Raw genomic sequence first — 23,889 nt, 5'->3', positions numbered from 1 at the left:
AGCAAATCACAATGTCCAGGCACTGGCGGGCTACTCAAGTGGTCTTCACGGGCTACCTGGTGCCCGCGGGCACCATGTTGGTGACCACTGCTTTAAGATTACCTTCAAGTACAAGTTCAGTCACTTTTGTGACCCTCGCCATAGGTTGATTTGGTGGTTTTTCACAATAACATTCATGACAAACACCATTTTGGTTTTCCATTACATTACCCATAGTAGGAATAATTTGTATCAGCCAATTGTTTGCATTCTGAAACCTTCATTTACTCGATAGAAAATGTTTATGTTTCTACTATTATTTGTCATAGAAGCATAAGAAGATTCTTATAAAATGGTTCAGATCTGAAGATAGAATTTTCAAAGATAATCATGGTTATCATTGTTATTTTTATTATTGTACTTAAAAGTTAAATCCATCTATTTTGAGCTGTAGTCACTCTTTTTTATACTTTACATGAAAAGTTAAAAATAACTACTTGATTAAAAAAAAAATCCTGCATCGATGAGTTAACGTATTTTCCGCACTCGTAGACGCATCTAAAAGCATTCAATTTCCTCAAAAGTCGACAGTGCGCCTTACAATCCAATGTGCACTATTTATGCATCAATATTCTGATTTGTTGGACGTAGTATTTTAAATGTTCTGTAATGCGCTTTGAGAGCTCTCCATAAATACAGCTGTATTGTATTCACTTTAGCGCAGCTCCATCTAGTGGATGCCTAACACAACCACAGCCTCTATTGTTGCTTCTATCCTATGCACCCTATAAGGCGGTGCACCCTCTATATCAGGGGTAGGCAATTATTTTTTGCATAGGGCCACACGAGAACCAGAAAATATTATGGAGGGCCGGATCAAAAGGGTGAACTAAATTTGACATAATATTAATCGGATTTATTTATTTAAAAAGCAGTATTTTGCATTTTTTGGCACATTTTTCAGACTTTAAGAGTACATTATTCCGTTGTATCGAACAGGATTTGCTTGACTTGGCGCTACTGCGGGCTTCCGTATCGTCTCCCCCTTCGTCCCTATGCTCCGCAACTTCAAGTAACTGTGCCACCTGGCGTTGAAATGCCTGTCATTACAAGTCCAAATGAAATGAATGCAGTCGTTGACATTGAATTTTAATGTGTACCAACCTTCGGCGGGCCGGATTTGGCCCGCGCGCCGTAGTTTGCCCACATCTGCTCTATATGAAAACAGTTTGAAAACGGGCCATTCATTGAAGGTGTTCCTTTTACTCCAAAGCATCTTATTATGCGGAAAATGTGGTACTTGTACATTGTAAACAATTCCAACAGTACTACATATGTACTATATGTGGCTCATCTTTAGTCCTCTTTAATTTTGGCGCTTCTACTCCACAGTTTTCTTGACTTTTCTGATTGAAGCCATCACAATAATTTGATGGAGCCTTTCCTTGTTTCGGACAGCCCTGGGCAAAGTGTGCCCCGGGTCCATATCAGGCCACGATCTCTGACAGCACCCCAACATGTGACCATGAAGTCAAAGTAAAGCATAAAATATGTGGTGCTTATATTTTCTATGTTGTGTTCACATGTGTGGAGGTGAGTACAAGCAAAGTCGCAAGCAAGAGTTATGAGCCGTGTCTGTGGCGTTGCAATTGCAGCAACTGTTTGGGGTCCCCTGTTGTATGTGTCGTCAGTTCCTGGGACTGGCTCTGTCGCATGCGTTGTCCTGTTGCGTTTGTCAGCCCCTATCCTCCGTGTGTCTTTTGGTGCCACTACGTTTCGAGTGATCTTATTTGTGCCTCCTTAAACAGAAATATTTACTTTTTACATTTAAATTAAAAAAAAAAAATCCATTGTAATGTTTACGCTTAAGTTTATATTCCAGTAGGTACCGCTACCATGAAAGGATTCAATTTATGCCAAGATATGAATTTTAGGCCATATCCCTGAGCTCTCAGGCTCCATTTGAAGCAATTTAGTTCAAGGTTGACCTGTACAAGTTTGCCTAATCCAGATTTTACCACACGTTGTAATTTATAGCTATGAAGAAAAAATTCCAGGTGTTGCTGACTGTGACCCATAATTTGTAATTGTTACTAGGTTACAATTATTATTATGATAGGAATATTATTTTTATGAAAGTCTAATGTGCTAGCTAAAAAAACAAAACAAAGGCAGATTCATAATCTAAAACAAAAAAATATATATCATCTCAACGTTTACATGCATCTGTGATTTAAAAAATGTTCACCAGTGTCCTAGCAGAGTAATAGCTTTTAATTTTTGGATGGCATAATGTCAGTTTCTGTCATGTAAATGTTGCACATACTGAATATTGCCCTGATGCTTGATTTGGAGAAGAAGCCATGCAAATTAATGGCCAATATTAGGTACAAAAAATGGCATTGTCTGTTTGACAATGCAATATTGGCTTAACAAATGCTGATTTTTTTTGGGCGGGTTTCCTGAACAGTGATGATTCTGCCCGATGGGAGAGATTGCTATACCACTTGATGCTCTCACAATTATGCATTATCTTGCCAGATATTTTATTTCATTGTAATATGTTTGATGGGTTTTATGTCAGCAAGTTGATGGTGACCAGTTCAAGGTATATCACTTCGCTGAGGCTTCATCGCACACCTGTGACACTATTGAGGATGTGTGGTACAGAGAATGAACGAATGGATGGATGCATATCATATTTAACCCTTTCATGCACCATTAATGATAACCTGGAACCTAATAACACGATAAGCTGTCCACTGAAGTGACCGCTGTCCCTGAAAGGGTTAAAAATGAATTGAATTTTATTTGCATAATTTTCAAATATTCAGCATCCATCCATCCATCCATCCATCCATCCATCATCTACCGCTTATCCGGGGCCGGGTCGCGGGGGCAACAGCGTTAGCAGGGAAGCCCAGACTTCCCTCTCCCTAGCTACTTCTTCCAGCTCTCCCCGGGGGATCCCGAGTCGTTCCCAGGCAAGCTGGGTGACATAGTCTCTCCAGCGTGTCCTGGGTCTTCCTCGGGGTCTCCTCCCGGTGGGACATGACCAGAACACCTCACCGGGGAGGCGCTCAGGAGGCATCCGAATCAGATGCCCAAGCCACCTCATCTGGCTCCTCTCGATGTGGAGGAGAAGCGGCTCGACTCTGAGCCCCTCCCGGATGACTGAGCTTCTCACCTTATCTCTAAGGGAGAGCCCGGACACCCTGCGGAGAAAACTCATTTCAGCCGCTTGTATCCGGGATCTCGTTCTTTCGGTCACGACCCATAGCTCATGACCATAGGTGAGGGTTGGGACGTAGATCGACCGGTAAATTGAGAGCTTCGCTTTTTGGCTCAGCTCCTTCTTCACCACGACAGACCGATACAACGTCCGCATCACAGCAGACGCTGCACCGATCCGCCTGTCGATCTCCCGCTCCCTCCTACCCCCACTCGTGAACAAGACCCCAAGATACTTGAACTCCTCCACTTGGGGTAAGATCTCCTCCCCGACCCGGTGGGGGCACTCCACCCTTTTCCGACTGAGGACCATGGTTTCAGATTTAGAGGTGCTGATTTTCATCCCAACCGCTTCACACTCGGCTGCGAAACGCTCCAGTGAGAGTTGGAGAGCCCCGTTTGAAGGAGCCAACAGCACCACATCATCTGCAAAAAGCAGGGATGTAATACTGAGGCCCCCAAAACGGACCCCCTCAACGCTTCGGCTGCGCCTAGAAATTCTGTCCATAAAGGTTATGAACAGAATCGACGACAAAGGGCAGCCTTGGCGGAGTCCTACCCTCACTGGAAACGATTCCGACTTACTGCCGGCAATGCGAACCACACTCTGACATCGGTGGTATAGTGACCGAACAGCCCGTATCAGGGGGTTCGGTACCCCATACCCACGAAGCACCCCCCACAGAACTCCCCGAGGGACACGGTCAAACGCCTTCTCCAAGTCCACAAAACACATGTAGACTGGTTGGGCGAATTCCCACATACCCTCAAGGACCCTGTTAAGGGTGTAGAGCTGGTCCACTGTTCCACGGCCGGGACGAAAACCACACTGCTCCTCCTCAATCTGAGGCTCGACTTCCTGACGGACCCTCCTCTCCAGCACCCCTGAATAGACCTTACCAGGGAGGCTGAGGAGTGTGATCCCTCTGTAGTTGGAACACACCCTCCGGTCCCCCTTTTTAAAAAGAGGGACTACCACCCCGGTCTGCCAATCCAGAGGCACTCTCCCTGTTGACCACGCGATGTTGCAGAGGCGCGTCAACCAGGACAGCCCCACAACATCCAGAGCCTTGAGGAACTCCTGGCGGATCTCATCCACCCCTGGGGCCTTGCCACCGAGGAGCTTTTTAACCACATCGGTGACTTCAAACACAGAGATAGGAGAGCCCACCTCAGAGTCCCCAGGCTCTGCTTCCTCCAAGGAAGGCGTGTTGGTGGAGTTGAGGAGGTCTTCGAAGTACTCTGCCCACCGGTTCACAACGTCCCGAGTCGAAGTCAGCAGCGCCCCATCCCCACTGTACACAGTGTTAGTGGAGCACTGCTTCCCCCTCCTGAGACGTCGGATGGTGGACCAGAATTTCCTCGAAGCCGTCCGGAAGTCGGCTTCCATGGCCTCACCGAACTCTTCCCACGCTCGGGTTTTTGCCTCGGCGACCACCGAAGCCGCGGTCCGCTTGGCCAGTCGATACCCGTCAGCTGCCTCTGGGGTCCCACAGGCCATAAAGGCTCGATAGGACTCCTTCTTCAGCTTGACGGCATCCCTTACTGCTGGTGTCCACCAGCGAGTACGGGGATTGCCGCCACGACAGGCACCAACCACCTTACGGCCACAACTCAGATTGGCCGCCTCAACTATAGAGGCACGGAACATGGTCCACTCGGACTCAATGTCCCCCGTCTCCCCCGGAACATGGTAAAAGCTCTGTCGGAGGTGGGAGTTGAAACTCTTTCTGACAGGGGATTCCGCCAGACGCTCCCAACAAACCCTCACTATACGTTTGGGTCTGCCAGGACGGACCGGCATCTTCCCCCACCATCGGAGCCTACTCACCACCAGGTGGTGATCAGTTGACAGCTCTGCCCCTCTCTTCACCCGAGTGTCCAGAACCTGCGGCCGCAAATCCGATGACACAACTACAAAGTCGATCATCGAACTGCGGCCTAGGGTGTCCTGGTGCCAAGTGCACATATGGACACCCTTATGTTTGAACAAGGTGTTCGTTATGGACAATCCGTGACGAGCACAGAAGTCCAATAACAAAACACCACTCGGGTTTTGATCGGGGGGGCCGTTCCTCCCAATCACGCCCCTCCAGGTATCACTGTCATTGCCCACGTGAGCATTGAAGTCCCCCAGCAGAACAATGGAGTCCCCAGCAGGAGTACTCTCCAGCACACCCTCCAAGGACTCCAAAAAGGGTGGGTATGCTGAGCTGCTGTTTGGTGCATATGCACAAACAACAGTCAGGACCCGTCCACCCACCCGAAGGCGGAGGGAGGCAACCTTCTCGTCTACCGGTGTGAACCCCAATGTACAGGCACTGAGCCGGGGGGCAATGAGTATGCCCACACCTGCTCTGCGCCTCTCACCGTGAGCAACTCCAGAGTGGAAGAGAGTCCAACCCCTCTCGAGAGAACTGGTACCAGAACCCAGGCTGTGTGTGGAGGCAAGTCCGACTATATCCAGTCGGAAATTCTCTGCCTCACACACCAGCTCGGCTCCTTCCCTGCCAGAGAGGTGACATTCCATGTCCCAAGAGCTAGCTTCTGCAGCCGAGGATCGGACCGCCAGGGTCCCCGCCTTTGGCTGCCGCCCAGCTCACATTGCACCCGACCCCTTTGGCCCCTTCACTGGCTCCCCATTCATTTTAGAATTATTTTTAAGATCCTCCTCTTTGTTTTCAAATCTCTGAATAATCTCGCGCCACCTTACCTCTCTGAGCTCATACGCCCCTACACCCCTGCCCGGCGCCTCAGGTCTGTGGACCAGTCTTTGCTAGACGTACCAAGAACTAAACTGAGGCTCAGAGGGGATCGAGCCTTTTCTGTTGCTGGTCCATCTCTCTGGAATGACCTCCCACTGAACATTCGGCAAGCCTCCTCGCTGCCCATCTTTAAAGCCCTCCTCAAAACTCACTTGTATTCTTTGCCGTTTGACTCAGCATGACTTAGATTTGCTATTGGTTTTACTGCTTGGTGCTTTCTACCGCCTTATTACTTATTACTTATTACTGATTCGTCTTACTGTTTATTGTATATGTTAAATCGCTCCATGTACAGCACTTTGTATGCAGCGATGGCTGTTTGAAAGTGCTCTATAAATACTGTTGACTTGACTTGACTTGACTCTCATGGGTGGTGAGCCCATGGGAAGGGGGACCCACGTTGCCTCTTCGGGCTGTGCCCGGCCGGGCCCCATGGGTGTAAGCCCGGCCACCAGGCGCCTGCCAACGAGCCCCACCTCCAGGCCTGGCTCCAGAGGGGGGCCCCGGTGACCCGCGTCCGGGCAAGGGAAACCTAGATCCATTTATTTTTATCATCATTGGGGTCTTTTGAGCCGTGCTTTGTCTGGCCCCTCACCTAGAACCTGTTTGCCATGGGTGACCCTGCCAGGGGCATGAAGCCCCAGACAACTTAGCTTCTAGGATCATTGGGACACACAAACCCCTCCACCACGGTAAGGTGACGACTCACGGAGGGGAAATATTCAGCATTCTTTTGCATACCCCTAGAGGGAGCCTGTGTACCACCAGTACAATACCATGAGAATCGCTGAAGTGCAATGTGAATGGTCACCTTGAAATAAAGTTGATAGCTCGTGAAATATAATTTTGTTTGATTTCCTGATGATGAAGCCTCTTTTCACAATTTGGACTGATTGGTAAACAGGATTCTCCTACATAATCGTGCAAAATCCTTGGAGGGAACAACTTCTGGAAAAAATTTTGTCTATCTTTCCAGAGCGAATCTGTATTTATTCCAAACCAAAACAAAAAAACATCATCTGGAATTGATTGAAACTGAATGGCGAGTGAAGAAATGTCAAAATATGACCAATTGCAGACACTGTAATAACTCCATTAGGATGTCTTTCCTTTGACTGTACTTTGAATATCAACCATATTTTATTTTCCCTTTGACCTGGAATTTGGTCAATAAGCTCAAGCCTCCAAAATATCCCAAATATGATCTCAGCACAGTCTCCTCTGGATGAAACCAAGGCTACCCAGCCCACATATTAACTGATGGATAGAAACCACCACACATTGACTGCGCTGTTGGCTTCTTAATGAAGGCTCAGGGATCGAAGTGTCTCGAGAGATTTATTTCATTGTTCATTTTGGATCTTTTGCTTCTCTCAGGTAATTTAGCCGCAAATTCTGCTCCCCGCCGCTTATTAAATGCAGTGCTCCCTCTGAATTGTTATGAATTATAGAGTAATTTGAGGACCTCGGCCTTGTTTTCCATAATTGCTGCCATTTCATCAGCAGACGTGGAGAGTAGCTGAAATGTTATTAAACACTTGGCCGTGTCCTCAGGCTTTCATTTTCTCCCTCATAAAGCCAAAGCACCTCCATCACTTCATCCCCTCCCAGCCTTTTGATAGTGCTCTCATAGCAGCCCCGGGGTTTCATTAGATCTACAAAAAAACCCTCTCCCCTTCTCTTTTACCACACCAGGTGCTGCAAATCCTTATTAAAGCCGGGGGTGTTCTTAAAAGATAATGTAAATTACTTGGAGTGTTAAGGAAAAACGACATGTTCAGTATGTATGTCCAATATAATATTTAGTCACAGGGTGGACATGATAAACTACTAGTCATTTAATGGATGATGAAAAATAGTTAGAACCGGCGATTCCCAACCGTCGCACATTACTGCGCCCTGGCAAATTACCTAATTTCACCGAATTGGACCAAAACCAATTATTTCTGTACTTCAAATAATGTAACGGTGTTTGTCTACCCCTGCCGGCAACGTCACTTAAAGCCAGCTGCACAGCGGATGACAAGACTGAGCTAATATTCAACCGTACCAAGGACAAATTAATTCCAATCTGCAACTGACAGTTGCACAGCCTCCCACTTGCTGCAACAGAAAACTTCATGCCTATTGAAACAGAAACATGGCGTGATTGTCAAGGAAGAAAAAAAAAGACTTGCTCCAGGCCCTCTAGCTATATTTTTCTGTTACAAGAATACAAAGAAAGTACCGGTAAGAGGCCGCTGGTCAGAACATTGTCAAAAAATGCTGAGCGTTGTTTTACAGAGCAAAATCAGATGTTTGCAAATGTCTTATTTTGATTCAATACAAAGAATCGTTCTGCTTTCATGCATTTGAAATGACAATTTTGCATTTAACAAGGTCTCAAAATGATGAATGGACCATCAAAATATTCAATTAGGTTGACAATCGATTAAATAATTATGAACAGCTATTATTTTATAACATTTTATTTTAGTTCATGTTTTAGTTGTTTTAAATCAAAACATAATTTTGGTTTTAATATTGCAGTATTATTGCAGGTAGCCTGACCAACCGAATTAAATGAACCTTGGACTTATGAGAACCCCCCCCCCAGAATCTCTTTGTAATTGCATACTTCTGTTTTATACCTTATTTTATGCTTGGATTTTTTTTTAATGCTCGTTCAAAAACATAAGTTCGTTTTAATAAGTATAAATGAGTGTAAAGCACATCCAAGGAGTAAAATTTCAGTTTGTTTTTTTTTGTTTTTTTTAAATGGTCCGTCTCCAAATTCTCTGAACCATTTGATGCTATTACGGTCCATAGTTGAAATCCTTAAATTCCTTGCAACTGTACATTGAGGAACATTGTCCTTGAACTGTTTGATTATGTTCTCACGCAGTTGTGGCTCCCTTGACATTTGCATTTGGCATACAGGAGGTCCAGAATTTTATTCCTCTATTGTTTGCACAGTCAACATGATGTTTGAAGCTTTTTATAGGTGAAAGAGAGGAAATGTTTTTTTTTAATCAACTGCTGCAATTTTTATCCCTCATTAAAAATGTGAATAAAACCATCCTGTATTTAAAACCATACTTGCACAATTGTGTTGTGCAATTGTGTCTCGGATTGAACAACCTCAGATATTCTAATTTTGATGTCAATCTTTGTTTTCTTCTAGAAATGGGCTCTTTGTTGGAGTCCTTGATGAATGGGGACTTTGAGGCAGTTTTGAGAAGCCCTCAGGTGTTGGCGCTGCTTACCGGTGATGGTAGTTGTCATGAGGATGAGAACATTGAGGTATATCTGGAGAGATGCATCCTGTTGTACCTGACAGATGACACGGATGGGCATCAAACCAACAGGTAGACTAACACTCACTCATCATTTCTTTTCATGCTGACTGAAATTATACAGTACTAGCTGGTTCGCCGCCCTCCGGGCGGCTCATTAGCTAGTTCCTGCGGAAGGCTGGTAAGGTGGGCCTTCGGCCCACAAAAGTGTTGTTGCTTGATTCAACTTTTTGTTCATCTTCATTGCTTATCGCGAAAATAAAGAGATGTTTAGCTCTACTAAATAACTAACAATTTCATTGCAATGCTTGTGGGTAGACAACATTTTTTCGCTAAGATGCCCGCGCGATCGTAGTGAGCCACTGCCTGAGCGGCGCAGTGGCGGCGCGCAGTGGCGGCGCGCAGCGGCGCGGTGAAGTAGGTACGTTTTGAAAAGGGACAGACGGAAGGACAGACCGCGTGCGGGACGACGCGCAATATATATATATATATAAGAAGATACAGCCGTGTCCTTCATGGATAACATTTAGTAAAAAAATTGTCTGTACAGGTCAATATTGTACGCATTTTTAAGCTCCCCAGTTTTTTGTAGACTATGTTTTTTTTAAAATAAATTATGCTTTCAAATGTGGACACAGTATTGTTGGTGTCATTTTCTTAAAGACGGAAAAAAGAGAAATATTATGTGACTTCTGAGGAATATTGTCATTTTCAACAGCACTTGCCCTCTCCTGGGTTGCGGGTGCAGTGAGTTAGGGTGCTGAAGCCTATCCTAGCTGCTTTTAGGTGACTAAACCCCGAACTGGTCGCCAGCCAGTCGCAGGGCACACATACAGAAGAGCAACCACATGCACCCACCACCACACCGTCACTGAGCGGGAAACGATCCCACACTGCCCACATCCAAGTCAGGCGAGTGTGCCACTACACCGGGGGTCAGCAATCCGCGGCTCTGGAGCCGCATGCATCTCTTCAGCGCCCCCTAGTGGCTCCCTGGAGCTTTTTAAAAATGTTTGAAAATGGAAAAAATTGAGGGAGTGAAATTTTTTTGTTTGAATCTAGTTTCTGTAGGAGGACAAACATTCTTAACTCATTCACTCCCAAAGACGTTTTAAACGTCTTTTTAGACTTGGTGTAGAATTGGCTGGTACTGAATGAGTTAACATTTTCCAATGCTGTAAAAATGTGTCGAATAAATATTACATTTCAACATTTCTGTCAACGACGGTTTACGCCTGCGACACACGGTTCTATTAGCAGGGCGTTTCATGTCCAATTCACAGAGGGAACTGGCAAAGAATGTCAATCTGAAGGACCGAGAGAAGCATTTTAAAAGGGTACACTTCAGCTACGAAAGTTAACCCGCTGCAAAAGTGCATCCCGTGTCTCGTTCATCTCAGGGGCTGTAATGGCTGTTGCTCATTATGGCATGCTTGTGTAAGTGCCGGCGTGTGCAGTCACGGGCCGATGGCGGGAGGCAGGTGGATCGAAAAATAGAGCTTTGGTCAAAAAAGGTTGGGCCCCCCTGCTCTACAGGAAAACAAACCGTTTAATCAGGAAGGCTCATTGTGTATTTGGAGCCAATGTAGTCATTTTGATAGTCTGTTAATGTAGCTAATATAGATGCATACAATGTGTGTTGCCTTCTTTCTAAGGCTTTTAATTTGTTGCGGCTCCAGACACATTTGTTTTTCTTTTTTTTTGGTCCAATATGTCAACATTTGGGGTTGCCGACCCCTGCACTACACCATCACCGGATATTTTTCCCAAAATATTGTGCTCAAATTCCAAACTTTATGACCTCAGGTAATTTGACTCCGGAGGTTCCACTGTCTATGTTGCTTGCAGTTTTCACTGATAAAAAAAAAAAATCTTCATAATGACCTAATGAACTGCAAGTAGTTGAGCGTGAACTCCAAGATGTTAAAAGTGTTTGTTCGCTCCTATTAAGAGTCTCTCTTCCTTTCGTCATGAATTATTAATTCTCATTAAGGACAGCTTAACATGGCCCTTCCTCACGCTAGCTCGAAAACGGCTCATAAATAAAATGAATGTGGCACATATTGCCCCTCCTCTTCGCTTGTCATGATTGCTTCCGTTTCCTCTCCTCCATCACCCTCCATCAACGCAGAAAGGAAGCAAATCGAAAGGCAGCAAAGCATGTCGCCGATTGCCAATTTTTAAAGCGCGTTAATTGTCTGTAAAGTGTAACGGCAGCTCCAAAGAGCAGCGGTCTCCTTTTTTTTGAAACTCAGCTTCCCACTCGAAACCCAGAGGTAACCTTCACTCTAAACTGTGTTAAGACTGTCTTGTCCTTGCAGATTCAGAGAACTGATCGTGATGGTCCTGGCAGTCTCGTGCCTCCACATGTTTGTTCAAAGCAACTGGACCGGTCCGCCACTCTCCATTCAGCTCTCTGACATTCTGCCTTCGGCATTGCTCTCCTCTGAGGTACAACATAACATTGCGTTACCATTTTTGTCTTCTACCTTCAGCTATTTGCTATCTTAACAAAACCTTTGGAGATTTTTCTATTCCTCATTCACGGTACATTTACAAAAGAAGTTAAACATTTTAAAACATTTTAGAACATTAAACACACACACACACATACACACTAGGGATGTGAATCTCAGCACTGAAGACGATTCGATACACATCACGATCCACTGCCAGCGATGCGATACTTAAACGATACATGGAATTTTCTGGCGATACGATGCGATACGATTCACCGTCGTCACGATGCGATACGATTCGATACACATTAAGTTCAAATCAATGCGATCCGATACGATACAATGCAATTTGTTGCGATATTGTGCAATTAAACATGATGCAAATAAGCAAAGAAAAAAAGCTTTTAAAAAGATGGAATTCAGTATGGTATTACAAAAAGGATACCACTTTATTCCTTATAAAGAGTAGAACTTGTAAAACAACTTATTTAAGCCCTTTCACAATTGGGTTTTGTGCAAAGAAAATGTAAACAATTTGGCACCTGAGACTCACAGCTGTTGCTATAGTGTAAACACAAACAGACTATTCTCACTGAGTGTCTTATATGAAATATAATAATAATATATATATATGTATATGAATCTCTAGCGCAAGATGTCCACCCATCCACTGTAAGTGCAACTCTTTGCGCACTGTTCAGCGACACAGTAATCTCACTTCTCAGTTTGTTGTACACATCGGGAATATGTTTGTAAGTGAACACAGACCTGTCTGGTATTTTATACCTGGGTTCCAAAACGTGCACGAGCTGTCTGAAACCCTCGTTATCCACCACGCTAAGGCTGGAGGTCTTTGCATATGAAATATAATAATAATATATATATATGTATATGAATCTCTAGCGCAAGATGTCCACCCATCCACTGTAAGTGCAACTCTTTGCGCACTGTTCAGCGACACAGTAATCTCACTTCTCAGTTTGTTGTACACATCGGGAATATGTTTGTAAGTGAACACAGACCTGTCTGGTATTTTATACCTGGGTTCCAAAACGTGCACGAGCTGTCTGAAACCCTCGTTATCCACCACGCTAAGGCTGGAGGTCTTTGCATATGAAATAAGCAGTGGCCTTAGTTATAGCCAATGCGCGGTCACAGTGAGTTGCAAGGGGACTCCCAAAATAAGAGGCGATTTTTTTCTGATCCTGACCTGGTTTACCAAGAGTTTCTCCGGTGTCCGACGAGGAACTGGGCGGGGAAGCGGAAGGGAAACTTGTCGGTGATCTGGTGCCATCGGTTTAAGTGGGTCTGCATATTTGTGGTGCTGCCGTTGTATGGCTTCTTAGTTCGACATTCCTTGCAAATTACGGAGGTTTTATCAAGCTTTCCGTCTTTCCTTTCGAAGCCGTAGTATTTCCAAACATAAGATTTGAATGTTGCGGGTGCATTAAATATAATAGATTCCTCGCTGCTGCTTGCGCTAACTTCCATGTTTCGCTAGTTGTGTACCGTCCGTATTCAACACAAAACGCAAAACAATGATGGTGCATTCATTGCGCCTAGGAAAGGGCAAATAGGTGACGTTTAACATGAATAAAACGGTTGCTAGAATCGGATTTTACCGATACCCACCAAATGCATCGTGATGAATCGCGATTTCACCCGTCAAAACGGTTACTAGAATCGGATTTTACCGATTATTTTCCACACCCCTAATACCCATCAATGCATCGTGATGAATCGCGATTTCACCGATACCCATCAATGCATCGTGATGAATCGCGATTTCACCCGTCAATCGCATCGTACCCAGTGAATGAGCCGATGCACTCGGATCGCGGACGTGCGCATCGATGTATCGATTAATATCGATTATTTTCCACACCCCTAATACACACACGCATGCACATGACCGTCATTGATCTTGTAGTAAAGCTTGATAGCGTAATTTCCGATGCAATTTTGATTCCAGCCCCAGTCTATAGTGGAAAATATCCATGCGTGCCTGCTCCTGGACGGCGAGTCCGTGTACAGCCTGGTGGCCAACCCATTCCTCCTCCTGCTAGCGAGGGTTATTCTCACCAAATGCTCTTCCAAGATGGAAAGCTTTCAGGTAAACGATCACTGGCGTTAATAAAAACTAAAACAAAAAAAACTCTTATTTAACCAGTGTTGAGTGTGTGTGTTTTATTTTGTCGCATCAAGTTTTGTTATTGAGGATTAATCATAGCTGAGCATCAGTATCTTCCCAACTCGACTCTGTGGTCCCAGAGTCGAGTTGGGAATATCAAATGTGTCCGTGAGAAGTAGCTCATCCTCCCCACAAGAACGTCCAGCGGGCTAACAGCTAATGACTTTGTCTTTCATTGAATGGATTTAGAATGACACGGTTGCTCGTTAAAAGCCAGCTTCTAAATTTGTCGGAAGGAACTCAATGGCATTTTCTGTCATCCGCTTAATCCTCCCTCTCTGCTAATACCAATACTGAAGAAACTGCAAATGGCACCTTTTCTCCATTCTCAGCAAGCCATAAGTCATCGCGAATGCTTGAGTGCAAATCAACGTCACGTCACTGGGCAGAAAATAACTGTCACGTTCCCTTGATCTGACATCGGCAACACTGATGTACATACAAGTTCAACAGTGCTTTTCTGTCCGAGGTGATTCAATGTTAATTTGCTCTTTAAATACGAATGGATGTTGAGGAAATTAATTATTACTGCCGGTGTCTGCCGGGCATGCGGGAATAGGACCAGGCTCGCTTTAAATTAAACCTCCAGATGCACGTGCATGCACGTGCATGCTCATCCCTTGTGCATATTAAGCTCAAGTTCACCCACTTGCTACTTTACCCCTGCCAGCACCTCACACCTCGACTAGCTGAAAAGGAAGCGCTGTCAGGCCAGAAGACAAATATCCATGCAAATGCTGACATTTTGAGAGCATGTGCGAACATTCTTGGCTAGTGTGTGTCAGGATATTGATTAGCTGAGAGAGACAAATGGTGGATCCATTTCACTCTTGCAACGATGCAGGACCTCCTTGACACATTGCAAAGCTTCTTACATGCTTATCTTGCACCCTCTTGTTGCAAAACAATGGGCGACTCTATTAATTGATATTAAAAGTACATTGTTTCAAGACTCAGCTCATGGAAAGATATTTAAGAGCTAGATTTGGTTAGTTCTCTTCATCCTTTTTTTTTTTCCCCACTTATTTTTTTCTCGAAGCCGTTGCAGTCAGATGAGGTTTTTTTTGATCCAGTGTCCTCATTTTCTACTTTTTGTTCTCAGGACATCGTTTCTGCAACACTGTACAGTGCTACCGACGAAATTAATTGATTCCGCAAGAAATTTCTGAACAAGAACAAGTAGAGACGCGTTTCCCATATTTGCACTAATCCGTTCCAAGCCCCCGAAAATTCAGACAAAAATGTTTTCTAAAGCATAAAAACTATGTAATTAATACATGTTACAATGTTGAACACTTTCATTTACGTAACACTATCGTAACACTTCATGGCCTGAGAGGCTAATGACGATGACGCTGCACAAACACACATCGATCTATCGACACGCATTCGGTGCGGGGTCCCTCTTAGCCAATGGGATGCCAGGAAGATGCTCGGGAATAACCAATGGCAGAGTAGCTATAAGTATGTTGCATTCAGGAAATTCGGAGCTGCAAGTAGCAACTAGAGGCAATATTTTTCTCTTGAGACGTTTCGTAACTTGATGAATTTTGTATGAAGAGATGTTCGTAAGTACGGTACCATTGTATTTAAAAAAAAAAAAGTAGATGCGGACAGTTCTCGGCAGCATGACTAAAATAACATGAATTACAATAACTCGGTGTCTCAGTGTACCCTTGTTGAATGAATGATCAGTACAAGCAAGGATTTAATGGAGTTTGTTTATTTGTTTGTTTTCATATATAGCATGTACGGTATATTTGAAAGAGTTCACAAGCAACGTGTGTGTTGAGAAGTGTCTTTTGTTTGTTTTTGTTGTACTTCGGGACCCTTTTTGTATATGAATAACCTACTGGTGGAATAATTTGACATGTGAACAAGGTTGTCGGACTTGTTTTGCACTTCTTCCTACTCCCTTTGAACGCAAAAACCAAGTTGGACTATGACAATTATTGATGATTTGTTTTCTTTCTTTCTTTCTTCCATTTTCCTTTTTATGTTCAATCAATCAATTGAGAATTTCTCACCAGTAGTTTAGTACCCAGTCTGATTTGATGTGATTGATCACATTGATTGTAAAAATGTTGACTTTTTCAGGCAATCGACTGAGCTTGTTTTTCTTATCAACAGTGGTTGACTAACCCATTCCATATCAAGTCAAGTCAAGTCAACAGTATTTATAGAGCACTTTCAAACAGCCATCGCTGCATACAAAGTGCTGTACATGGAGCAATTTAACATGCACAATAAACAGTAAGACAAATCGGTAATAAAGGCAGTAGAAAGCACCAAACAGTAAAACCAAGAACAAAACTAAGTCATGCTGAGTCGAATGCCAAAGAATGGATATCAATTGATTCAAATACTGTACTGAATTGACTCTTTCATTGTGTGTGTTCAGAGTGTTCCCAATCTTGAGGACAAATTTACTACCAGCCAATTCTTTGCTACTTTTATCGGGTATTCTATTGAAATAAGTAACAAATGTCACCACAGCTTTACCGTTATGAATGGTCTTGTTCTCAATTAACCAGTATTGACTTTTTTACTTCCTAAATATTAATAAATGGAAAAAAAGTGTTCCACCCAAGTCAAAAATGTTCTTTATAATAACATGCTAGATGTGGCCCCACTAGTTTACATATGGTGTTCTGATTCTTACTGCGTTTGTGGAACATGAATTAAGCAGCAGAATCCACCTGCTTTTATCCACGTCAGGGGGCGGCCATTTTTCCAGTTGCTGTGTACTGAAAATGATCTCACACTTACTCAGGGAATGACCCATCACGGTTCAGCTTGTGAACATCACCTGAGCCAAATCCGAAAACATTGTCAGTCCATAGCAAGTGGTAAATTGTTCGCTCGTAAAGATGGATAAAAACGAGTAGATTTTGCTGTTCATATTTTTTATTGAGGAGGTACTTCAAGTCAAGTACAACTTTATTGTCAAATGTGCAGTATGTGCAGCTTAGAGCACAGATGAAATTTCTTCCCTCTCAACAGACAAGACAACAAGAGGAGCCGCTGCGGGTGCCCGCGCTGCCATTAAAAGATTCAGTTCTCATTCCACAAACACAATATTAATCTGAATGCCGTTTTTAGACTTATGGGGGGTGCATAGAACATATTGTTATTTTCCCCCCCATTTAAATTGTTTGTTTGTTTGTTTGTTTGTTTGTTTGTTTGTTTTTTCTTGGCAGCTTCTCTCCTGGTGGACTCTGCGCTACATCAACTTGCACCAGCAAATCCTGGAGGCGTTTTCTCAGCAGCTCCTCAACTTGTCCCTCATGAGCATGGAAAAAGGTCTACATATCGCAATGTATATTACCATCAGATGGGTGAAGAATAGAATTAGAGCTGTGTGCTGAAAAGTTCAACTTGTTGAAATCAATAGCAAGATAATTACATCCATGTGTGGTTCGGAAATGTATTTTATTAATTTACATTCAGTAAGTTAGTCATGCTGCTCATAAAAATTAGGTCAATTAGGAATTGAAACATGTTTTTACAATGAAGCTTCTGAAGCAGAATGCTCCTAAATTTCCTACAAATATAAACTTTTGAACTGCCATCATGCCTGATGCATGCCAGATTGCGGCGAGGTTCAATCAATTCACCTTCTTAACCTTTTTCTTGCAACACCGATTTCAAAAGGAAGACTGCAGTCATGTATAAAATTACACGATTTGCCAGCATAGCATGCAAGACTACAGTTTACCTCAGGGGTGTCCAAACTTTTTGCCAAGGGGGCCAGATTTTATGTGGTAAAATGTCGGGGGGCCGACCTTGGCTGACATTCTTTACATTGAACAACAATATTGTTCAACAAATTTTAGTAAGCCAGTCTGTTTCACATTTCCATTTTTATTTTAATTTCAACAATCTTAAGAATTTCTTTTGGTTCATTTGAAACAGGTATATCACATGCAACTGCTTATTCACTTGACTTTTTCTTAAACAGAAGTCTCCTGAGTGCAAATTGATTGATTTGAAACATAAGATGTATCACCATGACTTTTCAATAGTCACAAAACCTATGACTCGAACAACAGGGAAATGAACAAGCAATACACATATCCACAACTGCAAGGATCATTTGAAATATGACATATCAGTCAATATAAACACGGAGTGATGTCTTGTTAACTCGTGAGTGATGCCCTCTAGTGTCTAAATGCTATTACTCATTTAGTGAATGCTATTACTCATTTAGCCACTAGAGGGAAGCAGTACTCTATGAAACATCACTCACCAGTCTACCTCAGTAGTGACCTCAGTCAATGCAACACGTGTTCCATTGCGCCCAACCTGCGGGCCAGACGGCACTGATTTTATGACAGGGGCCGAGGGCCGGATGAAATTCGACCGCGGGCCGGGTTTGGCCCGCGGGCCGGACTTTGGACATGCCTGGTTTACCTCATCTTAAATAGCATCTCGGGGTTTTTTTGGGGTGGAGGGGTATTGTGTGGGTGTGTTTTTGACAATGGAATGGATTATTCCTGTTTGCATGACTTTGTAAGGGATTTATCAAAATTCAAACAAAGCGAAGGTCCATCGTGCCTGATTGGATTGTGTTTGACCACAGAGTTTCCATTTGTATATTGAGGAGGTATATTGACGCAGAAAGTAAAGGCAAAATTCTGTTCACATCTAAATTTCTTTTAGATGACTTTAAACTGCATTTACCGCTTTGCCATGTCGATTTTCTCGCTCCTGACTTGCTGTTGGCACCATGAACTTACTTTCCCTCATTAATGTTGCATCGAGATAAAAGGAAGTAATTTCCGATGATGTCTTTCACTTCTCTGCTGGGCATAGTCACTTTACCTGATAGAACCTAATTAATTGTCAGATCAAATTGAAAAAAGGATTGAGACTCATAGCCCAGACGGGAAGATGTAAAACAATTATTTAATTTTGTTCCAGTCCTCATCTTTGTGCTGGGTGTCCAGTGCCTTTTTAACATCAAACTCTTGGCTGTTCTGCCGGGAGTGTGCAACTCTGTTCTTTGTACACGTGGATGAGACTCAGCAAACTTAATTGGTTATTTAAACCCCACATGTTGACAGCAAAAACTTTGATAGGAGTTTTGTGGTTTGTAATTCAAACATATAAACACAAACGAGGATCATAATGTGATAGACAAATCCACCTCTTCATTCAACTCTCACTCAGTTAATCTCTTTACTAGATGTCCTCTTGGTAGTACATAGTTTTGTCTTTATTGTCAATATTTGAGGAACTGGTTTTTGTCATCATAATTGTAAATTCTAGCACAATTGGAAGGGTATTTGCTTGGCGACTGAACAGTAGACTAAATCCTGCCCAGAACTAATATCTCAATTGGGACTCTTTGTTGAAGAGATTCTCTTCTGTTTTGTCAGCAAGCAATTTATCAATGAATTGGCCTTCCAAAATGTATTTCATTGTGTGTTACTATTTGTGGCTAAATCACACGTTATAATAATAATAATAATAATAATAATAATACATTTTATTTACAAGCGCCTTTCAAGACACCCAAGAACACTTTACAATAAAAAAACACAAAACAATAAGAGATGGGCAGCGGCTGCCAAAACGCGCCAGCGTTCACTCAACATTGATGTGGTTAGACAAAACACTTTGATGCAAAGAGCACAAATGCTGTTAATGGAATATATAGTAACTGTAGGAAACTGATTACTATTGATTCAGTTTTTCTTTTTGGCACAATATTTTGGGATGGTACTACAGTGACTTTGAAGCAGTTTAGAAACTTATACAGCATGGTCTTCTTCCTAGTATATTTATTTAAAATCACAATGTTTTTTTTTTCACAATCTACTGAAGTACGTATGTCAAAATAAGGCGAATTCCTTTTGACGGACTATAATAGACCTGGCAAAGTGGAGTGCGCGCAACGTGGGATCGGTTCCCACTCAGTGATGGTGTGAATGGTTGTTCATCTCTATATGTACCCTGCTACGAACTGGCGACCAATTCATGGTGTATTCTTCCTTTTGCCTGAAACCACCTGGGATAGGCTCCAGCACCGCCACTACCCATTACAGGATAAGCAGTTCAGATAATGGATGGATGGAATTTCATCCATCTATACATTTTCTTCCACTTATCCGGCGCTAGGTTGCAGGGCCAGCAACCTTTTTAGGGAAGCCTAAACTTTCCTCTCCCCAGCCACTTCGCCCAGCTCTTCCGGGAGAATCTCAACCTAGAGACATAGTTTCTCCAGCATGTCCTGGGTCCTCCAAATGGTCTCCTCCCAGTGGGACATGCCCAGACCACCTCACCAGGAGCCACTTAGCAAAATCTGCATATTCAAACCCAAGCCACCTCATCTTGCTCCTCTCAATGCACAGGTTGGAGATTCTCACTCAATCAATAAAGGTTACGAATAGAATTGGTGACAATGGGCAGCCTTTGTGAAGTCCAAGGCTCACTGAAAACGGATCAGACTTACTGCCGGAAATGCAAACCAAACTCTGACATCGGTCATACAGGGACTAAACAGCCTGTGTCAGGGGGCGTGGTACCTGGTACCACTATAGTACCCCCTCATGGAACTTCCACGGTGAGGACGAAATCCTCAGTGCTCCATTTGCATCTGAGAATCGACTTATGGATGAACCCTTGACTCCAGCATCTCTGAATAGACCATACCAGGGAGGTTGAGGAGTGGGATTCCCCCTGTAGTTTGAACACACTCTCCTGTCCCCCTTCTTAAAAAGCGGGCAACCATCCAGGTCTGCCAATACAGAGGCACCGTCCCCGTTGACCACACGATATTGTATAGGTGTGTCAAACAGGTCAGCCCCACACCATCCAGTGCCCTTAGGAACTCTAAGCATATATCATCTACTCCTGGACCTTTTCACGGAAGAGCTTTGTGCCCACCATGGTGCATTCAATCCCAGAGACTTGAAAGTCTTCCTCAGAATACCCAGACACTGTTTCCTCAAATAAAGAATACAGGTGGTCTTTGAAGTACACTCGCGATTAACTCACAATGTCATGATACACTATACACAGTGTTAATGGTGCACTGCTTTCCCCTCCCGAGACCCCGGGGGGTGGACCAGAATTTCCTCAGTCATCTGTAAGTAATTTTCCATGGTGTCAACGAACTAATCTGACACCTGATTTTTGCTTCTGCTATCGCCAATGCTGCATCCTGCTTGGCTAGTCAGTACCAATCAGCTTGCCTTGAAAGACCCACAGACCAAAAAGGCCTGTTAGGACTCCTCCTTCAGCTTCAGCTTCAGTGGCGTGCACCAGGGGATTGCCGCCACGACAGGCATGAACCACCTATGGCCACAGCTGTGGTCAACTGCCTCGGGGGACCCTCACTATATGTTTGCATATGCCAGGTGAGAACTGGATCTTACCCCACTATCTGAACCAGCACACCACCGGGCAAAGACCAATTACAGCTTTGCACCTTTCTTCAACTGAGTCAAAGACATGCGGCGGCAAGTTCGATGATGCAACCACGAACTTGATCACCGAACTGTGGCCTTGGTATCGTGGTGCCAAGTGCATGTATGGACACCCCAATGTTTGAACATAGTGTTTGTTATGGGATTCTATGATGAATACAGAAGTCCAATAACAGAACACCGCTTGAGTTGTTGGGGGGTCGGGTGGGGGGCTGATGAGCGGGGGCATGTCGTTCCTCCCACTTACACTTTTCCACATCTCATTGTCATTGCCAGTTTGAACATTGAAGTTCAGGTGAGGCTTTCATTGTGGGGGAGGCCGTTGCTGACAAAAGTATTGCAGACGACTGCGTGGTGTGGGTTACGGCAGAAAGGGGGATTACAGTACTGTACAGTCTGATGTGGCGTGCGGTTAAAAATATGGCATTTTATGAACATTTATGACATTTATGGACATCAGTCAGTATTATTCGTATTTACGAATGTTAAATTGGACGTGAGTAACTTGGGGGGCCTCCTGTACATAGACATCAATAAAAATGATCAACATGTTGAGTGACTTTTGGGGGGAAAGAAAATGATACTGACAAATTTTGGGTTGTGATGAATTTTTCCTCTTCCTAACCCTACAGTGCTGAAATGCGAGTCTCTGTTCTCTGAGCAGAGAAATCTGGCAATCCAGTTCCACTTGGAGTGTGTTTACTGTAGTCTGACCTACTTCGAATACCAGGCTGCCAAGGAACACATCAAGAAAGCCCAGGAGCTCTCACTGCTTGATATCAACGTGACTGGTATGATGCATACACATACCTTGTTTTCTCTTTCCTCCCTTTATTATAACTAGCACTTCCACCAATGATCATCCTAATAATTGCTAAATCTGTTGATTGTTTTGTCCATTCATTGCTAAATCTGATATGGAAAATATGGTTTAATTTACATGCCAAAAAAAGCACCAGAGATCAACGAGGAACTTGGGTTTTGTCTCAAAGCCTTAGCTTTTTTGTTTGTTCAATGTCAGAATTCTCCATTAAATTTGTCGAGATTAGTCTTACTTTCATGGAATATTTGTTAACGGAGTGGTGTGGCTTGAGTGCGAGATGGTTATAGCTTTCACCCTTAATGGTTATGTTCCATATGGCAACTAGTTACACTTTTGCACATGAATGAGTCCATCAACGACGCACTTCACATTGCTAAATGCAATTTGAAAAGCATCAAATAACTCCCCAATCCATTTCAATGGTTGTCTATTCTATGCGATTTCTCGCTATTTGCGAGACACCGTGGTTCCCGTTCACAAAAAAAATAGCGAGGATCAGCATCTTCATCATCAAATGTGTGGTTTTAAAATACTTCAATTCCCAGAAGGGCGGCCCGGTAGTCCAGTGGTTAGCACGTCGGCTTCGCAGTGCAGAGGTACCGGGTTCAATTCCAGCTCCGGCCTCCCTGTGTGGAGTTTGCATGTTCTCCCCGGGCCTGCGTGGGTTTTCTCCGGGTGCTCCGGTTTCCTCCCACATTCCAAAAACGCGCTATAAATTGTCCCTAGGTTTGAGTGTGGGCGTGGATGGTTGTTTGTCTCTGTGTGCCCTGCGATTGGCTGGCAACTGATTCTGGGTGTTCCCCGCCTACTGCCCGAAGACGGCTGGGATAGGCTCCAGCACCCCCCGCGACCCTAGTGAGGATCAAGCGATTTGGAAAATGGATGGATGGTCAATTCCCAGAATGCAACGCGTGGCACAATGTATTTCATTAATGTCATTAATGATGTTATAAGGGCATTAATCCTTATTTATACCTGTATGTGAGATTCTGTTACCAGTCGTTGAATGTGTGTCATATTTTAACACAGGTTGTGTGTATAGTAGTGTTATCCAGGTCAATTGCTTGCACAATTTCCTTCCTAAGCATTGCCTGTTAAAAAATAAATAAAAAATCAAGATTTGCTTTGTTTTGAATGGACTGTCCATAGAATGGTCTTATCAACAAATTTTGTGATATAAAGTATATTTCCGGATACAATATTATGGTGTAGATTTATGTTTAATAAAATAACCAGTGTTAGATGTGTACAACTGCTGTTGGAGTGCATAAAGGTAAAAACAATCGGCTAATATCGGCCATTTGGCCCATTAGTTTGAAACCCCTTTTTGGCTATCCAAGTCACCCTAATTTTTTGGAACTCAATGGGACCATTGTTTTCACGTTTTTTTACTTCATCATTTTCAACTGATTGGATAAAATGAGCCCCAGTAAGATATTTATGTGTTTGTTTGTTTTTGGTCAATAAAGGTGCCTTGGGAAAACGTACCTATTTCCAGCAAAAGTACTTGGCTCAGCTCATCCTTGAGGTCAAGAGAAAGCAGGCACAGGATCAACCTGTTGCGAGTCCCTCACCAACACCGCAAGCCCTACTCCCCAAGGTAAGAGTTACTTCTATAGCAGGGATGGCCAGCCTATATTCGAGAGAAGTAGTCATTTGATGGGGACGCCTACTAACGATGACGGCACGTCATTGACGCGTGCCACAAATGCATCGTCTTCTTGGCAAAA

General features: G+C 43.6%; 1 protein-coding gene across 2 annotated transcripts in view; it reads left to right on the top strand.

Moving 5' to 3' along the window:
- The window catches only part of ttc27 (tetratricopeptide repeat domain 27), a 78,871-nt gene that overhangs the window by 6,080 nt on the left and 48,902 nt on the right, over positions 1 to 23,889 (top strand). For both annotated transcript variants that reach the window (XR_007964978.1, XM_052081037.1), the window contains exons 2-7: positions 9,139 to 9,322; positions 11,572 to 11,701; positions 13,682 to 13,822; positions 17,101 to 17,203; positions 21,969 to 22,127; positions 23,629 to 23,759. Coding sequence is in view for 1 of the 2 variants with exons in the window: in XM_052081037.1 (XP_051936997.1) it covers positions 9,139 to 9,322; positions 11,572 to 11,701; positions 13,682 to 13,822; positions 17,101 to 17,203; positions 21,969 to 22,127; positions 23,629 to 23,759 (848 nt within the window). In the remaining variant the exon portion in view is untranslated. The remainder of the gene's footprint in view (positions 1 to 9,138; positions 9,323 to 11,571; positions 11,702 to 13,681; positions 13,823 to 17,100; positions 17,204 to 21,968; positions 22,128 to 23,628; positions 23,760 to 23,889) is intronic.

Source organism: Hippocampus zosterae, chromosome 11 (genome assembly GCF_025434085.1).
Source record: "Hippocampus zosterae strain Florida chromosome 11, ASM2543408v3, whole genome shotgun sequence".
Taxonomy (NCBI): domain Eukaryota; kingdom Metazoa; phylum Chordata; class Actinopteri; order Syngnathiformes; family Syngnathidae; genus Hippocampus; species Hippocampus zosterae.
The sequence above is the reverse complement of the archived record's forward strand: the minus strand, read 5'-3'. Positions and strand labels throughout refer to the sequence as shown.